Raw genomic sequence first — 18,486 nt, forward strand, 5'->3', positions numbered from 1 at the left:
CACATGTGGAGAGGAGCACCATGGCGGAGGGTGGGCAATGATGACCTTGTCTGGCACCAAGGCCTACCTCAGCCTGGTGGGATGGGGTGGAGGCTGGGACCTCACTTTGTAGGGTGTGGAGGGGCACGTCCAGCGGGCACAGGGAGTGGATGCTCCGGGGGACGCTGCAGGCAGACATGGGTGCCAGGGAAGGGATAGTGCTCTGCCTGCACTTGGGTGCATCATTGGAGGAGTCTCCAGCTTGGCCATGCCACATCCTTCACCTCGTTCCCCATGGGATGGGGTCCATGTGGGGGAATGCCACCCATGGAGCTTAGCAGCGTGGCACAGGGATGGCCACTTGCACTGGGGCTCCCAGCCCCTCCCAGCTGCAGTTGTGGGGTGCATGTGGGTGTCCTGCCCATGCCACTGCCAGGAGCCCTTGGGTGCCTTGGGGAACCTGCCATGCCCAGGGCTGCTGCTTGCCAGGGTGGTGCATGGGGGACAACCCCACATTTGTCCCCGGATGCGAAGCAGGGTTTACAGCCAGGGCACAGCAGTGGCACAACAAGGGCCTTAGCCTGAAGCAACCCTCCAGCAAGTGATGGTCTCCTTCACCTTCATCTCTTCCTCCTCCTCTACCTCATCCCAATCCTACTTCCATCTCTACCTGCACCTCCATCTCTTCTACTTCCATCTCTCTCCCTGTCTCCTCCATCTCCATCCCACCTCATCCACCCCTATCTCCTCCACTTCCGCCTTTACCTCCTCCATCTCCACCCCAGTCTGACCTCCTCCACACCCATCTTTGTCTCCTGAGCCCTAATCCCACCTTCAGGTCTACTTCCTGTACCCCCTTCCTCTCCTCCACATCTACCTCCACCTCCTCCACCTGTCTCCTCCACCTCCCTCTCCAGGCTGATCTCACTTCCTCCATCTCCATCCCTGCCTACTGCTGTTTCTCCAGACATTGCCTTCCTCTGCCTTGCTGCGCATGGCCACAGGGCACCACGACTGTTGCTCTTGGTGCTGCCACCTCCCACCAGGCACACAGCCGTGCCAAGGCAGGCTCTGGCCAGCACTGACCCTGCCAAGCCCCACGCCAGGGTGATGCCCACCACCCTGGGGCACCGCAGTCCCAGGACCACCACTATATGGGACAGAAAGCCATTCGCACCCCTGGACACGTCCCCTGGGACGAACATTGTCCCCAGGCACCGCACCGGGCTCCTTTCAGTGTCTTTATTAGAAACCATGTGCAGTGGGCAGCAGCCCCTGTGTACAAAAGCTGGCTGGAAGAATCATGGGTTGCATAGAGTGTGGTGTGGGGACCCCCAGCCCCCCAAACAGCTGCCTTTTAGGAAACAAAAAGCACCTGAATAAAACTCTCCCACTACCATAAATACTCTTGTGCCTTAGAGATGGCAGGGCCGGGAGCCCCTGCCCGCCTGCTCCATGGACAAGGGCATGGGGAGGTGGCTGGGTGGTGCCCCTGGCTCAAGGTACTCCTGGCTCAGGATGCCCCTGGTTTCAGAGCCTCCGGTTTCGGGTGTCCCCAGGTCAGGAACCCCCAGCTGGGGATGCCCCGGTTTGGAATGTCCCTGGGTTGGGGTGCCCTCAGTCAGGGTGCCAACCATTTAGGAGCCCCCAGGCCAGGATTCCCTGTTCCGGAACCTCCAGTTCAGGATGTCCCCTGTTCAGGAGCCTCTGGGCTGGGATACCCTGGTTTGGAATTCCCCCAAGGTCAGTAGCCCCTGGGTTGGGAGGCTCCAGCTCAGGATGCCCTTGGTTCAGGATGCCCCTGGTTTAGGATGCCCCTGGTTTAGGAGCCCCAAGTCAGGATGCCCTCATTTGGGAGGTTTAGGATGCTCCCTGTTTGGGAGGCCCTCCCATGGTTTGGGATGGACTCAGTTTGGGAGCCTCTTTTGGGATGACCTATCTTAGGGATACCTGACTGCCTCGATTGGGATGCCCCCAGGTTGGGATGTTCCTGGCTCAGGATGACCCTGCTTTGGGATGCCCTTGTTTGGGATTCCCTGGTTCAGAAGCCCTCTTGTTGAGACACCCCCAGTCTGGGAGCCCCAGGGCAGGAGCCTCAGTGCGATGCCCACTGGCCATGGCTCAGAAGCTGGACTCAGGCACAGACGGACGCTGCAGGAAGCCTGTGAGCTGCTGTCCCCGCCACAGCATTGTCCCAGAGGGTCCCCAGGTGGGCAGGGGGGGGCCTCCTGCGCCCCTGCCCAGCGAGGCCGAGCGCCGCAGGCCCCCCTCGGCGTGCAGGGGCAGGCTGGCCGAGCTCCGCAAGTGCACCAAGGCTGCCAGGCTGGGGGACAGCTGGGCGCGGGGGTCACCCGCATCCCCCTTCCCCTGCTGCAGCCCCCCTGTGCCCTTCCCGCTCTGCCTTCTGGGAGGCACATGCAGGGACCCCTCAGCACCAGCACTGGCAGCTCGCCGCAGCACAGGCACGCGGAGGGGCTGGCGGGAGGCTCGGGGGGTGCCGGGCTGTGTCAGGTGGGTGTCCCCCATGCCAAGCGGGAGCAGGGAGCGCTGGGTGCAGCGGGGCCGGCGCCCCGACTCCAGGTAAGCAACGAGCTCCCCTGGGCCCTGCTCCCGGCACCCGAACGACCGGCGCAGGGGCACCGCCTGGGGCGGGCCACCAGTGGCAGAGAGCTGGGCGCTGAGGCTGTGGTGCTGGACACCCCGGACTAAGGGCCTGGCCTCGAAGCCACCTGCAACGACAGACACAAGTGAAGCGGGAAGATGCGGGAGCCCCCGGGGTGCGAAGGGTGCTCAGCATCACCTTTCTCTGGGGCGGCAGTGGTGTCGTGGGTGCTGAGCAGGGAGGGCCGGGCAGCTGCTGTGTCCCCCATGTTGCTGCCCAGGCGGGACAGCCAGTGCTCTGCCAGCGGGGAGCCTGTGGGGAGTGGGAGCTGGGCTGGGCTGCAGGGTCCTGCTGGGCTCCCACCCCACGTGGCTGCTGCTGCAGCACCCAGTGGTGCTCAGCAATGGGGGAGCACAGGCACATGTGTCTGTGTGGGCACATGCACATCTGTGTGGGCATGCATGCACGTGTGTGTGTGCGCACAAGTGGATGGCGAGTGTGAGCATGTGTGGTTGCAGTCTGAAGCACATGGGGGGTGCCATGCCAGCCATGCTGCACACCTGCATGTCCCCACCCCCCCACACCCATATGCACATATATGTGCATGTGTGCCTGCTTACACGTGTGAAAGTGTGTGCACATGGCTGTGCTGGGTGTGCACAACACTACATGCGCATATACACGTACATACATACACACCTAGCTACACACACGGCTACACGCACTGTGTGTGCTGCTGTGCTGTTCATGCATGGCTGTGTGTGCATGTCCATGTGCATGCAGCTGTGCAGAATGCACACACATTTGGCTCTGCTGCACACACGTACTGCATTCTGTGTGCACTCGGATGTGCCATGCATGCCCGGGGCAGTGGCAGGGAGGGTGGGGTGCTCACCCCTGATGGAGCTGCCGGCCGACCATGTGGGCACAGCCTTGCGGCGCTGGTAGAAGAGGATATAGGCGCTGCGGGTGCTCACCTTGGCCTCCGGCACCCCCTCCACCCTGCTGTCGTCGTAGCTGTACCACTGCCCATCCAGGGCGTTGCAGCAGTAGGCTGCGGGCAAGGGGTAAGGAGGCGACACGGGGGGTGAGGGGTGTCACGGGCTCTGCCCTTGTCTCCCCCCAGTCCCAGGGTGCAGTGGGGAGCATGAGCCTCAGCATGGGGACAGCCTGGGGATGCATGACGCTGTTGGGAGGGGGCACGTCTCAGTGCCATGTGTGCCCTGGTGTGGTTGCAAGGCCATTGTGCATGTGCCCTGTGCCCCAGCTCGCCCATGCTGTGCCCCATGGCAACCCCCTGCAGTGACCCCCCTCCAACCCTATGCCATGGCCCATGGCACACCCCTCTCCAGTGTCCCCCAAGCTCATGCAGTACCCCATGGCATATCCCTCTGCAGTGCCTCCAAGTCCCACACCTTGCTCCATGGCATGGCATAGCTTGCCCCCCAACCCCACACCGTACCCCACACATACCCCCCTGCTGTGCCCCCAAGCCTCACACCTTTCCCCATGACACGCCCCCCACAGGTTCTGCATCCTGCTCCCCCCGCGTCGCTCACCGGTGTAGTGCCCGCCCTGCAAGCTGCCATGGTGGTTGCAGACGGCGTACAGGTCGTAGAGGGAGTCACGCGGGCAGCTTGGGCGCAGGTGAGGGGGGCCCTGCCAGGCCCAGCGGCCCAAGAGCTTCCCACCAGCCTGGCCCCGCTGCGCCACGTGAGGGGCCATGTCGAGACCCCGCAGGGGGAACCTCACCAGTGTAGTGAGCTTGTGCCGGCGCTCAGCCACCTGGCGAAAGCGCTTGAGGTGGATGATGAGGATGTCGGGCAGTGTCCAAAGGCTCAGCTTCACCGTGCCCTGCTGGGGCACCTTGCAGTGCGGGCAGCGCCAGGCGTCATCCAGGGCCAGCTGGGGACACCACATGCCATGCTCACCTCCCTCCCCAGCAGCCCCAGCACCACAAACTCTGGCAGCCACTGTGCCGTGGGCAGAGGTTGCCCTCGGTGGGGCTCTGCCGGGTGCAGGCAGGGTGCATGAAGGGTGGCTGCTGCCTGTGTGGCTGGTGGGGTGCCCAGTACCTGCTCCTCCTTGGTGTAGAGCTGGAAGCACTCGTCCAGCGTACAGCTGTGCTGCTGCCCATGCGCTTGCTGCTGCAGCTGCACGCTCTCCGCATCCTGCACCACCTCCTCCTGGAGGTTGCCGAAAAGGCTGTGGGGGGCAGTGACATGACAGTGGAGGGGGGTCAGCGAGGGTGACGCAAGTGCTGGGGTGCCCCACCCCTCTGGATGCAAGGCACTCACCGCTCTTTGGTGCTCACATCCCACTCAACCGTCAGCTTCACATGGGGAGGGCCACCTGCCCCGCTCAGCTGCAGGGCTCTGGGGGGTGAGGATGAGGTGAGATGCCCCCAAAACCCTTGTCCCTGTGGGGCCACCCCTTGGCACCCAACAGTGGCAGCCAGGGACAGCCACCACCTCCCCGCAATGGAGATACAGGGATGGGGACCCAGTGCCTGGGGAGAAGGGTGGCCACCACTGCGGCCACCCATGGTGACACTGTGGCCAGCCACAGGGACACCTTTGGCCATCCATGGTGACAACGCAACCATGCAGAGGAACATGATGACTTCCCACAGGGACACTGTGACTAGCCATGGTGACACCACTGCACCCCTGGGGAGTGGGCGGATATCCTGGGGACAATCCTCTCCCTGCAGCGCCCTTACCTGTCGATGGCAGGGTGGCAGAGAGGGCGGGGGTCCTGCGGCGACAGGTAGGTGCAGGGGGCTGAGCCCCCGGCCAGGCAGATGCGGAAGAGGGCTCCTGTGCCCTGCAAGGGAGAAGGGGCTGTGGGGCTGTGGGGCAGAAGAGCCCTCCTGCCCTCCGGCAGCACCCGGGGGAGCCATGCTTTGTGAAAGAGGACAAGACAAGACCCAGAAATGAGGTTTCTTTGGTCCCTGTGGCTGGGCTGGCAGGGGACACCCATGGGGATGGGGATGCGGGGATGGGGGATGAGCCATCCTGCTGGCCACGGTGTGGCTGGGGGGTGAAGGGCAGCACGGGGACACCAGCACCCATGGGATGGTGGCACCAGGGTACTGAGGAGGATGACTGTGCTGGGGCAGCTCTGCTGCAGGAGCTGGTTGGCACTACAGCCACCCACAGTGATGCTGTAGCCACCTGTGGTGACACCACTGGCCACCCACAGTGACAATGTGACCATCCACAGGGACACCAACAGCCACCAACAGGGACACTGTGGCCACCAATGGTGACACCATTGGCCACTGTGGTGACAACACGACCACGAAGACTGCTGCCACCCATGGTGACACTGTGGGCATCCTCTGTGACACCTTTGTCTGTCTGCAGTGTGAATATGGCCACCCACAGTGACCATAAGCCACCAGCATCAACACCACAACCACCCCCAGCGGCTATCACAACCCACAGTGACACTGCAGCCAAGCACAGCTCCACCATGATCACCCATGGTGACACCACAGCCATCGATGGGGCCACTGTGGCCATGTACAGCTGCACCATGGCCACCCACCACTCCACTACAACCACCCAAGGAGACATCACGGCCACTCATGGAGACACCATGGCCATTCACGGAGACATCTCAGCCATTCATGGAAACATCATGGCCACCCATGGCTCCATCCCTGACATGGCTGCAGTGGCAGCAGGTGCCAGCAGCCCTGGCTGAGCATGTCCCTGGGAGGGGACAGTGGTGTCCCCCCCTCACGCTCACCTGTGACTGCACCTCTCCCCGCAGCAGGGCCCGCAGCTGGGCCAGGATGCTCTGCTGGAGCTGCTCCCAGGAGACACCCCTCTCCTCCCGCAGCACCAGCGGCGGCCCGAACCTGGGGACGGCGGGGGACACCCGGCTGAGGAGGGACACCCCCGTGCCCCGTCCCGCCGGGGGAACAGTGGCTGTGCCGCACAGGTGAGGCGCGGGCAGGGCAGGCAGGTACCTGGCGAGCTGGGGGCCGGTGCCCGCCGTGTTGCAGAGCAGCAGCAGGATGCGGCCGCCCGCCCCGTGGTGCAGACAGTCGGAGGAGCGGGCAGCGGCCGGGCCCCGGCGCGGCCCCTCGGGCTGGGGGGCCCCGGGGGAGGCGGGCAGGCTGCACCCTGCGGGCACAGCGCGTCCTGATGCAGCCCTGCCTCCTGCACCCCCACACCTCCCACCAATCACAGGTCAGGAGTCTTGGCCTTCTCCAATCACCGCAGAGCACGCCTGCTTCCAACCAATCACTGGCAGGAGGGTAAGGGGGGGCGGGGGGGGTAAACAAGACTCTCCCCAATCACAGCTGAGCACCCCTGCTTCCAACCAATGAAACAAGGCTCCCACCAATCACAGTGGGGCACACCTGCCTCCTACCAACCACACCAGCAGTGCCAGGACTCCCACCAATCACAGCACGCATTGCTCCCAGCAACCACAACAGAGCATACCTGCCTCCCACCAATCATGGGGTGTGAGGAACAAAGCTCCGACCAATCACAGCAGAGCCCACCTGTCTCCCTCCAACCATAGCTAAAAATATGTTACCCACCCATTCCCCCAGAGACCACTTCCCCCAATCCCAGTGGAGTGCACCTGCCTTTGACCAATCACAGCAGACAGGGCACCACTCCCCCACCAATCGCAGCACACTCTAAGCCACCAATCACAGCAAGGGGAACCACTGCCTTCCACCAATCCCAGGGATGCTCCCGCCTCCCCCAGCACTGCCTGAGTCTTCCCAACCAATCAGAGCTGTACGGGCAGATAGCCAGCAGCCAATTGAGGCGGGAAGCGGCGGTACCTGTGCGGCAGGCAGGGGGGGGCTGGAAGGCGTAGAGGGGAGCCCCCTCCCCGGCAGCACCCAGCTCCTCCGCATCGCCCAGGGAGCGCAGGAGGCCTCGTGGGGACACCTCGGCCAGGATCACCTGCAGACGGCACCCGGCACCCTCAGCCTCCCTGCAGGGGTCCTATCCCCCCCACCCTGAGCCGTCCCCTCGCCCCATTACCTGCTCTGGGGGGATGCATCCCTCCCGCGCCACCATCTTCCGCAGGTCGGCGACGGTGCCCATCAGGGGCACAGCCAGCCCCACGCGCACGAACCGCCGGCGCTCGCACTGCAGCACCAGGGTGACATTGAGAGCCCTGGGGACACCGCGGGGTTGGGGGGGGGGCACATCTCAGCTGGACAGCCATCACGCTGAGACCCAGCGCCGCTTGTGACCATGCTGATGGACCCTCATCCCAGTATGGTGGCTCTGATTCCAGGATAGCAAACACCCACTGGACATGGCTCCTGCAGTGGTGGCTGTCACCCATCCCCAATGCTGCCGCCACCTCCCGCCTTATTTACCCCCAAATAAGCCAATTACTCGGTTGGAGCTGACACCCTCCCAGCGGTGGTTGTGCCTCTTGCCGCACCAGTGAGCGGCTGGGGAGGAGCAGGGCCAGGCTCACCTGGTCTGGCGCAGCGGGATGGGCAGGGAGATGCATAGGAAGGGGTCGAAGGTGTTGCTCTGCTTCAGGCAGTGAGGGCAGGTCAGGGAGGACCTGTGAAACACAGCCAGCGTGCATCACCAGCACTGGCACTGGCATGGCACCCCCGGCATCCCCACCCACCCTGGGGCTGCAGCACCCTGCCACGGTACTTGCCTGCTCCATCCAACAGTCTGTTCACTCTGAAACCTAACAAGGGCATTTGCAGTAACTGGTGCTAGAGAAGCCAGAGTGAAATCCCAAGACCTCCCACTCCCCATGCATGGCTGTGGCACCAGAACACCCTGGCTTACACCCGCTGTATTCCCAAGTCCTTCTCCATTCACCACCCAAGTCTGTAATGGACCTTGTGTGTGGCCTGGCAGAACTTGACGAGGTTCATGTGGGCAAAGTCCTCCGGCCCACATGAACCCCCCCCCTCCAGTCCATCCAGGCCCTCTGATGGTATCCCGTCCCTCTGGTGATCAACAGTGCCACTCACCTGGGTGTCACCTGCCAACTTGCTAAGGCTGCACCCAATCCCCCTGTGTCACTGACAAAGGTATTACACTGTACTGGTCCCAGTATGGACCTTTGAGGGATACCATGCCTTACTGGGTTGTTCTACCACCCATCACCACCAAGCCAGCAGCACTGACAGAGGACAACCAGGGCATGCCCTGCCCATGCCCTGCCTGCAGCCCTGCCTGTCTCCTCAACGCTGAGCCCTGCCAAGTCAGCAGCCACCCTGCTTTCACCAGCAAACTGCTATCGGGGTGTAAAATCAGCTGTCCCAACAAAAGCCATTTCCTTGGTTATCCCCAGGGTGGGGAGGGTCACCAGGAGATGGCTTTTGTTGGGACAGCTGATTTTACACTCAAAGCTTCATCAGGGCCAAGGCAAGGCAGGCAATGGGGTTTCCAAAGCAGGGAATAGGAAATGCCCAGGGAAGGTGTGTGGCAGGGCTGGGGGCTGCCCACATCCATCTCCATGCCAGGAGGTGACACTGGATGTGGTTGATGTCACTCTCTGTGCCCTCACTCCCAAGGACCAGGCATCTGCACACACACGAAAACATGCTCTTGGGGTGCTCAGCCCAGCACACCCCCTGCACATGGACAACGCCGCCAGCACTGCACCGTGCAACGGAAACACAGCTCCATCGGATTTTGCTGCTCCTGGAGCTTCCCAGCTCATTACTGGCACAAGGCAGGAGCCTCAGGGCTGCGACAGGAGCTGGGAGCAGGCAGGACACCCCCGCACGCTGCCACGGGGATTTGGACTCCCACCATCCCCGAGTCTTTTTTGGTACTTGCAGAAATATTTGCCAGCATTGAAGTGGATTAAGAAATGTCCTGAGTCCCTTCACCCGCTGCAATGCCTGTGAGGAAGCAGCTCCCGGGCTCGGGGTTGGATGGGATAGCTGGCTGACTGGCTGGATGGCTGGCTGGCTGGCTGGATGGCTGGCTGGCTGGCTGGATGGATGGCTGGCTGGCTGGATGTGTGAGTGGATGGATGGATGATGAATGGGTGGGTGGGTGGCTGGAGCCTCTCTGCAGGTCTGAGCACTCCCTGGCTCATTCCTTCCTTGGATACCTACCCACAAAGCCCCTCCAGTGCTGCCTGGGGCTGCAGGAGGGTGAAGCCCTGGCCAGGCAGGATCCAGCCCTCACCACTCACCTGTACTGTGCCTGGAAGTGGCTCTGCACAAAGCTCTGCCCATGGGGATGCCAGGCAGCCAGTGAGGAGCTGTCAGCACCACCACTCCCGTCCTCACCAGGCTGCAGGGGCAAGAGACAATCAGGTGAGTGAGGTGCCGGGGAGACCCCACACTCTTTAGGGGTTGGAGACATGTACCAGTGAACCAAGCCCAGCTTTGGTGTCCCACCACTCAAGGATGGGCTTAAGGTGATGCTGAAGTGACACCTGCCTGGCACCCACACTGTTGTGCCCTCCAGGCTCCCCGTATGCCTTCTCCTGGGGAAACTCTGGGGTACGTCCCATCCACCAGCCAGCCCAAGGGCACTGAGGGTTCACCCTCTGCCCCAGCACCTCCACAAGGGAAAAGCTTGAGGGAGGAGGAAGTTGGTTCCCGCTAACAGCCCCTCCCAAGGAGCCCTAGCACCCAGGGGCACACTGGGCAGGGCGGGCAGCCTCAGCAGCAAGGTGCCCATAGCACCCTGGCACCTACTGTGCTGGCAAAAGCATCCATGGGTGCTGGAAGCAGCTGGGAGCTGGGGTGTGCATGGCTGAGATGCTGCAGTGGGCATGTCCATGTGTCTGTGTGTGTGCCCATGTGCATGTTCATGGGTCCAAGTGCATGTCTGTGTGTCTGCGTGTCTGCGAGAGGAGCCCTGGAGCAGATTCCTGCGCAGGCCCCGCCTGAGGTAAACGTGACCAGGAGCAAATTAACCACATGCAAACCCCTAGGACCCCAGAGCCAACAACAGCCCTGGCTGGTGCAATTCCCCCCCCGGAACGGCCCCTGGCACAGCACCCAGCACGGCACCCAGCATGGTACCCAGCACGGTACCCAGCACGACACCCAGCACCCTGCACAGCACCCCGCACAACACCCAGCACAACACCCAGCACCCAGCACGGCACCCAGCATGGCACCCAGCATGGCACCCAGCACCCAGCACAGCAGCCGGCACCCCAGGCCCAGGCACAAGCCCCAGCCCAACACAGCACCCAAGCCCAGAGAGAAACCAGCTCTTGCATGGGCCGGATGCTGCCTCGGGGCGGGTGAGGAGCTGCACGGGGGGAGCCCTCTCCATGCCCCCTACTCGGTGCATGAGGAAACTGAGGCATGGGCTCTGCTCTCCCTGCCCTTCGCAGGGACTGACATGGAGGACAGTGCTGGCGGAGTCCTGCCGCTCGCTCCTAGGGCCCGCACAGGATCCTTCTCTCTATCCTGAGGAAAGGCAAGACACCAGGAAGGCAGGCAGCTGCCTTTGCTGAGTTCAGGGGATGATCCTGCTGCAAGAGTGCCCCAGGGACCTCAAGAAGAGCCAAGCCCTCTGCTCCGCTCCATAGGGAAGGGAGACGCTGGGATGTAACCATGTTACACAGCTAAACCTGCCTGGTTAGGCGACGTCCCCCTGCCTGCATCCTGCCATATCCCTTTTCACATCCTGCCATATCCCTTTCTGCATCCTGCCATCTCCCTGCTCACCCGCTGCCCTGGGAACTGCAGGAAGCCCCTATCCCCGCACAGAGGACAAGAGCCACCAACTTCACCCCCTGCTGCGGCCACGCAGAGCTGGATGGCAGAAGAGCAGTTGCAGAAAGGAGCCTCAGTAGCTTGGGCAGTTTTGGGTAAGATGGGAAGTTCTTGTTATTGTGATGAGTAAGGCTGAAAATCAATGAGCTATTGGGCTGGGAGGCGGATTTTCCTTGTGCCATCTGCTGGCACTGGGTCCTGCTGAGCCTAACATGTCCTTATGGTTTGCCCGGGGCCAGGGTCCATCTGGTGTAGCAGGAGGGGACCTGGACAGTGTCTGTGCCACATGTGGGCCTCAAAATCCCCTCTAAACCCAAGGGGATGCCTCCTCCTCCAGCCCTCCTGGCAGCCAAGACAGGTGTCCTGGGTATTGCCACGGCACCACCTTAAACGCCAGCAGCCACAGCCACAGCATGCACTGGCATCTCCAGAGGCTCTGGAGATGGGTACCACATCTGAACTGTGCCACACGGGACAGAGCTGTGCCCACACGAGGCTGGACCCACACCCCTCGGCCACGGCCATGATGATGCCCCAAGCTGGGGACAGGGAGGATGAAGCTGCTCCCAGGACCACTGTGCCCAAGGCGGGACAGCCCAGTGCTGAGCCGAGCCACTGTGGCAAACGCCGGCTGCACAAATCCATCTGCTGCAACAGGCAGTGCCCTGGCAGCCAGGGAGCAGGCAGGGTGCAGGCAGGGAGCAGGCAGGGCCAGGGCAATGGCATGAGCGCAGATGGATGGAAGAAGACTTCATTCATTGTGCCAGCAGCAAAGCTGCCAAGCACTGTAATGCTGGTATGACCGGGAGGGGCTGGATCCCCTCCTGATGGAGCAACCCCAAGAACCAGGGTGCATATCCGAACTGTGTTCTCAGCTGGACAGGCTCCTACTGACACCCCCATGCTCTCCCAGCACTGCAACCACCCTACGCAGCCCTGCAGCACCAGGATCCCGCCATCCCCCTGGCATCTCTGGCACCAGCCAAACCACATCACTTGCATCCCCATCCCATACCAAGGTGAGGGGGACACCTCCAGCCATCTCCCTCCCAGGACATCCCAGCTTCCCTGGTCCCAGACCTGGCACGGACCCCCCTCCCCATGCCAGGGTGTGAGGTGGGGTCACCCACCTCCTCAGAGACACAGGTCTGTGGTGAGGGGGAGGTGGCACCCAGGTCCTCATGCATGCGGTCCAGCAGCCAGAGCAGGAACTCAAGGGCGTCGTGCTGTGCGTTGCCCCGAAACTGGGCGCTGTGCTTCGAGACGATGTTCTGCAACAGACAGGCCAGGAGGGCACTGAGCCCGGTTTGTTAACACCCACCCCAAAACCCCACCCCTGCAACAGTGTCTGCCCTCATCCTGCCTCTGCAGGGACACCACGGCCACCCCGAGGACAGCAGAGGCAGCCAGAAGAACGGCTCCATGGCCAATCACTGTGGTGTGCCAGCTTTCAGCTGCTGGGATGCCCTCAGGAGGGGACAGGGCACACCCCAACAAAGCCCATATGGGCAAGTCCAGCCCATGGGGACCCACCAGCAGCACGTGCCCCATGTGCTCTGAAGGCATTAAGTCAGTGCAACAGCCAGGGGAAGGCAATTCCCAGCACGGGGATGCCCCAGCAGGCAGCAGCTCTCCCCCAGGCCCTGCCTGCACATGCTTCCCCAACACCAGCAGGCAGCTGCCTGCCCTGCCAGGCTCTGCCCCTCCACCCAAAGCCCCGCCAGCTCCCACTGCCCGGCGCTGGCCTCTGCTCACCCCCTCTCCTCCTTCCCCCCAGCATTTTGGCTAATTTAGCATTAATTTTCCTGTTAGGCAAGAAGCACAATGCCCTTGTCTAATGGGAGGTACCCCCCTTGCCAGGGGACATGGTGGGAAGAACAGGGCTGGGAATGCTATAGAATCACAGTCTGGTTTGGGATGGTGGGCCCTTAAAACTCATACAGTTCCAATCCCCTGCCATGGGCAGGGACATCTGCCACTAGAACAGGTTGCTCCAGGCCATGGGGCCAAAGATGCCATGGGGCCAAGGCGGTGCCCAGGGAGAATGAACCCATCGGGTGCCATCAGGCCACCATGCCAGTGCCGAAGCTGGCTCCCTCGCTGAGCCAGCCGAGGTCCCAGGGGTGCTTCATGCCTGGGGTTTGGGTGGCCCTGGAGGGATGTGCTGCCAGCAGATGCCAGCGTGCCACGAGCACATCAGAGATGTGTCAACAGCTCCCAGGGGAGCAGTGTGAGCCAGGGCGGGTCCCTGACCCCAAACCCCAGCACGAACGGGGCTGTGAATCCCACTCCCTGCAGGGAGCACCCCGAAACGCAGAGCTGTGGATTCCCAGGGCCTCAGCTCCAAGCCTGGGATGGTGGTGGCTGCTCAGAGCCAGGAAAGGACAATTTTAGGAGCTCAGACCCAAGACCAGCACTGGGAGGGAGAAACATGGAGCATCCCTGTGGATTTTAACCAGCCAAACCATCCGTGCGGATTTTAACCAGCACACCAGGACCTGCTGGGACTCAGACCTCCAGCATGGCCAGGAAACACCCTGAGCCAAGACCCCCTCCAGCCCACTCCCCCTGGCCTCGCTCTCAGTGGCACAAGCATCCCGATACAAGCAGAGGGAGCGAGGCCACCGTAGATGGGCTTAAAGCAAAATGAGTCACAGACTCCTCTCTGATTTTTAAAATCTTCTTTAGGCAGACTTAAGAAGAAAAATAACAAGGTGGAAATTCACAGAACATGCAGATAACAGCCGGAGAGAGGAAATCCAAAGGGGAGGCTGGAAGTTTGAGAGTTTGTTTGGCTTTGTGCATAAGGAATGTGTGTGTTTGGGAACCGAGGGCATGGAAATGCTGTACCCAGCACTGCAAAAGCTGGTGACTTTGCTACAAGGAACTGAAATGCAACAAGCTCCCACGGGCAGGTCCCTTGGGAAAAGCAGGGCAGACCAGTGAGTGTCCCAGAAGCAGCCTGTCTGCAAGAAACCCCAAGCTGGGAAGGGGCCTGGCTTCCCAGTGGCTCCTCCAGGTACTTTGCAAGCACAGCAGCAGTTGAATTGCAGCATCAGGTCCCTGCTGAGCTGTCACCTGCGGACATGTATCCCCGAGCGTGGGGAGCTGCGATGCCAGGTTCAAAGCACTGCCCTGTCCCAGTGCTGGGCACAGGCCTGCAGCACACCGGCACATGCCCAGCAGGGGTGTGATGCACTCAGTGACAGGGCCTGAGGCCACTGAGTTAGGCTCCTGGGGTACCTTCCTGCCTTGCCCCACCACCACAGCCAGCATCCCGCTCGCCCTTACCGCTCTGTGGGATGGCCAGTGCTGGGAGCTCGCCCAGCCAAGGTAGCTCAGAGATGGAGTGAGGGCAGCCCAGATGGAGGTGCGTGACGGCAGCGGGGCTGGGGGCAGCTGATGGAGCAGCATGAGCTCCATAGGGAAGATGAGGCAAGGGAGGGGGTGCTTCGAGCAAGAGGTGCTGGTGGGTGCCAAGAGTGGGGTGATGCTGGCAGGTCCTGTGAGCCGGGGGTGCTGGCAGGTGATGGGAGTGGGGGGATATAGGTGTGTGCTGCGGCTGGGAGGGGTGCTGGAAGATGCTGATGGTGGCAGTGAGTCCTGTGAGCTGGCGGTGCCAGTGGGTGCTGCGGGCTAGAAGGGGTGCTGGTGGGTCCTGGCAGTGCCAGTGGGTGCCAAGAGTGGGGTGATGCTGGCGGGTCCTTTGAGCTGAGGTGCTGGTGAGTGCCGGCCTCCCTCCGGGGTGCGCAGGGCAGGGCCCGAGGCCGCGGGGACGGGCGCGCCGGCGGGGCCGTACCTTGAACTCGGCGGAGAGCTGCGGCGTATAGTCGCGGGTCCAGAGGGCGCGGACCAGGGCCGCCAGGCGGTGGGTCACCTCGGCGCGGGCCCCGCGGGCGCGGTAGCGGCCCAGTGCCAGGAGCTCGGCCAGCGGCGCCGTGTTGCTGAGGCACTGCACCACCGCGTTCATGAAGCAGGTGTTCCCCAGGTTCCGCAGCCCCTGCGCGCCCGGCGGCCGCTCCCCGTCGCCCCCCGTCGCCGCCCCCCCGGGCCGCCGCCGCCGCTCGCCCCCGGGGCCGCCCCCCCGGAACCCGCCCTCGTCGTCCTCGGGCGCGGCGCGGCGCGTCCCGCGGCCCCCGGCCAGGCGCGCCCAGGAGCGGAGCAGCCGCCCCGCCAGGCTGCCCAACGAGCGCAGCCCGCGCCGCCGCCGCCCCGCCGGGCTCCCGCCGCCGCCGCCCCGCCGCCGCCCGGGGCCGCTCCCCCCCGCGCCCCCGCTGCCGCGCTCATGGCTCCACGCGGCCGCCGCCCGCTCCCGGCCCCGCCGGCCTCAGCCTCGCCGCGGCGCGCATGGCCCCGAGCGGGCGTTATCACCCCTCGCCGCCGGTGCCGGAGCCGGTGCGCGGCCGAAGGGGCCGGGCGGGAGGTTTTGTATGCGGCGGCTCCGCCCCCGGGCTGGCTCTGCGAGAAGGGAGCGGGGAGGAGGAGGGGGAGAAACGGGGAGCTGCTGCTGTCGCTGGCCACCTGAGAGGGTGAGCTCGGGTGTCCCCAGCATACCCGGGTGTCCCCAGCACCATCAAGGGCTCTCCCGGGAGTCCCAGCCATGCCCCACCGGTGCCGCCCCCAGCATCATTCAGGGAGTCACAGCAGCACCGCGAGGTGGGTGCCCCAATCCTGCCACCTCCAGGAGCTCGTCGCTGGGCCGCCCTGGCCATGGTGGTCACTTCTGCACCCGTCACACCGAGGTCGCCTCCACACTAAACGAGGGTTGAGGCTTTTGCCGCCTTCTGCCCACCCTGCACCGGCCGGGACCGCGGGTGGGTGCTTGCCTGCCGTCTGGGGAGGAACAGTGACACCTTCCCCCGGGTGCAGGGAACAGCGCCTGAGCCCTCCCTGTGCGGCCGGGGGGGGTCCAGCATGGCCGAGGCGCTCAGGTCACCTCCCTGCCCTCTGCCCGCACCACCACCAGCAAAGGAAACCCACTGTGGTTTTTCCAGGTGGTTTCCAGCCTGATCGGTTCCTGGTCCACCTGTCCCATGGCACCACGCTGGCACTGGGATGGTGACTGCAGCGGGACCAGCCACTCGATGTGACCCAGCGGCAGTGCGTTGCTCTTCACTGCAGGAGACTCAACTCCCCCAACTTTGCCTGGCCATGTGCACCTGGGACCTCCTGGCCTCTGCCAACAGCCCAACACGAACCCCGGCTCAGTGCTCCCAGCATCCCACACCACTGGGGTCACAGCCCCAAGCGGGGCCGGGGGGCGGCAGCAATGGGCCCACGAGCCCAGGCATGTCTGGGGCAGCTGCTGTCCTTAACCAGGGCCACGGGGCTGGGGAGTGATGGGGCAGGAAGGAGGTCCCTCTGCCAGGCAGGGGGGCCACTGACTGTCACCTCGCTGCAGGGCAAGAGGGGACACTGTCTCCATTGCAGCCCAGTGGCTCTTCTTTCCCTTCCCCTGCAGAGGAGGGAGGCACCTGCCAGCGGCCTGGGCATGGTCATGTGCTGCAAACCCTGCCCTGGACACTCCTGGGGATGAGGTGGCTTCAGAAGAGATGATGCTAAACAATGGAGGAAGGGCCAGGAGGTCATGATCCCTCCTCCCCATGGGGCAGGGCTGTGGCTGTGAGGTCAGGAGAGGTGGTGGCAGGGGGCCGGTGACCTCCCAGAGGCTGTCAGTGTGGTGGGCCCGGAGCAGGGCAGAGAGGAGTGGGCGGGGGCTGTGCGCTGCCAAAACACATCCCGGCCTGGCAATGCTCAGCAGTCATCGAGGAGGAGGGGGACCAGCTGCCCATGGCTCCTCCAGGACGGATCCACCACCAGCGGCCCTGGCGTGCTGGCAGGCTCAGGAGCTGCTTATCCAGTGGAGAGAGGACTGAGCCCAGCTGGAGTTTTTCTCTGACTGCAGCCAGCCCTGAGGGGGACGGGATGTCGCCCGAGAGCCTGGCTCTGGTGGGGGCACCCCCTGACTCTCAGGCTCTCTGCACCCATGGTTAAAGCTCATTTCTCAGCATCCTCCCAGCCAGAGGTGGGAAAACCCATCTTTACATGCCAATATGTAAAATGCTCCTTTTGGAAAGGCATCCTTAAAATTAGTCTCCCTTCTCCTACACAAAGGTCACAATCCATAAAGCAAAGTCTGAAGCATTCCCTGGGGCTCCCGGCAGTTTCATGGCCCTGCTTGCAGCACTCTCCTGCTGCAGAGCCCAAGGAGCTGGAAACTGGAATCTACTGGAGCATTTGCAGGAGGATACAGAGATTTTTTCTTCTATCTGAATTATTTACCAAAGGCAGGTTGTGCTTTGCACAGTTTGGGAAGAACAGAGTTTATCAAATCTAGAAAGCTCCTGGCTCGTTGCAAATAAAAGTACTTGTTATTTCTCTCTAGTTGGTTTTGGCTGGACACTCAAGCCCGGCAGCATCCCACCTGAGCCAAAACAGCAGCAGTGGGAGCAAGAGAGGGAACCCGAGCAAGGATTGGTGCTGCATCAAGTGGAACAAGAAATCCAAAGCAGCTTGCTAAGGGAAGCAAGAGAAATCCCAAAGAAAGAGTGGGGAAGTCAGAAAATCAAAGGGGCAGGAGCCAAATGGAGAGACTCAGATCAGAAACCAGTGTTTGTTAGAAGGGGATGGGCAGAAACTGAGACCTGATGAGCACATGAAAGGGAAAACAGCTAAAATCTGACAGTGGAGTCAGCTCAAAAATCCCCAAACCTGCCGGAATTAGGAAGCATCAGATAATGAAAGTGGCTCTGTGGGGCCCCAGCAACCTGTGGCACTAGGCTGAGGAGCACCGAGAGGCTCCCAAATCCCCGCTGCCCCCACAATGCCAGTGCAGGGAATGGCACCAGCACACAACAGCCAACGACTTAAAACTCTGCTCGGATGTTTATGGAGCAGCACCATTCCCAGCACCAGCGTGCAGGCGTCCTGGGCCCACAGTGCAGCCCGGCCCTGGAGCAGGCAGCGATATCTTGCTGACAGGTACCACCAGGTTGTTCCAGTCCGCAGTAATTTGCAGGCTGGAGTGAGCACCGGGAATGCTCGCTGTACTCATCTTCCTTTCAGCAATATCGTGTTTGCCATCTTCCCTCTTCACATCATTCTGAACACGATGCCTTCCTATTCAGGCTAAATCCAATATTTATGGGCACTGCAGCACGCCGGCAGTGCTGGGTTGCGTCAGCAGTTTCTCCCC

At 62.6% G+C, this 18,486-nt stretch overlaps 1 protein-coding gene across 1 annotated transcript; it reads right to left on the reverse strand.

Moving 5' to 3' along the window:
* Window positions 1–1,206: 1,206 nt before the first annotated feature.
* USP43 (ubiquitin specific peptidase 43) lies at window positions 1,207–15,759 on the reverse strand. Its single transcript, XM_030506459.1, has 15 exons — window positions 15,091–15,759; window positions 12,422–12,562; window positions 9,746–9,846; window positions 8,048–8,140; window positions 7,600–7,735; window positions 7,395–7,518; window positions 6,561–6,717; window positions 6,338–6,449; window positions 5,304–5,407; window positions 4,879–4,956; window positions 4,657–4,786; window positions 4,141–4,486; window positions 3,477–3,635; window positions 2,780–2,893; window positions 1,207–2,708 (listed from the first exon to the last, which is right to left on the reverse strand). Exons 1-15 carry the CDS (start codon window positions 15,259–15,261, stop codon window positions 2,101–2,103), a joined length of 2,574 nt encoding a protein of 857 aa, XP_030362319.1. The 5' UTR covers window positions 15,262–15,759; the 3' UTR covers window positions 1,207–2,100.
* Window positions 15,760–18,486: the final 2,727 nt, after the last annotated feature.

The sequence above is a fragment of the Strigops habroptila genome, chromosome 14 (genome assembly GCF_004027225.2).
Source record: "Strigops habroptila isolate Jane chromosome 14, bStrHab1.2.pri, whole genome shotgun sequence".
Lineage (NCBI taxonomy): Eukaryota > Metazoa > Chordata > Aves > Psittaciformes > Psittacidae > Strigops > Strigops habroptila.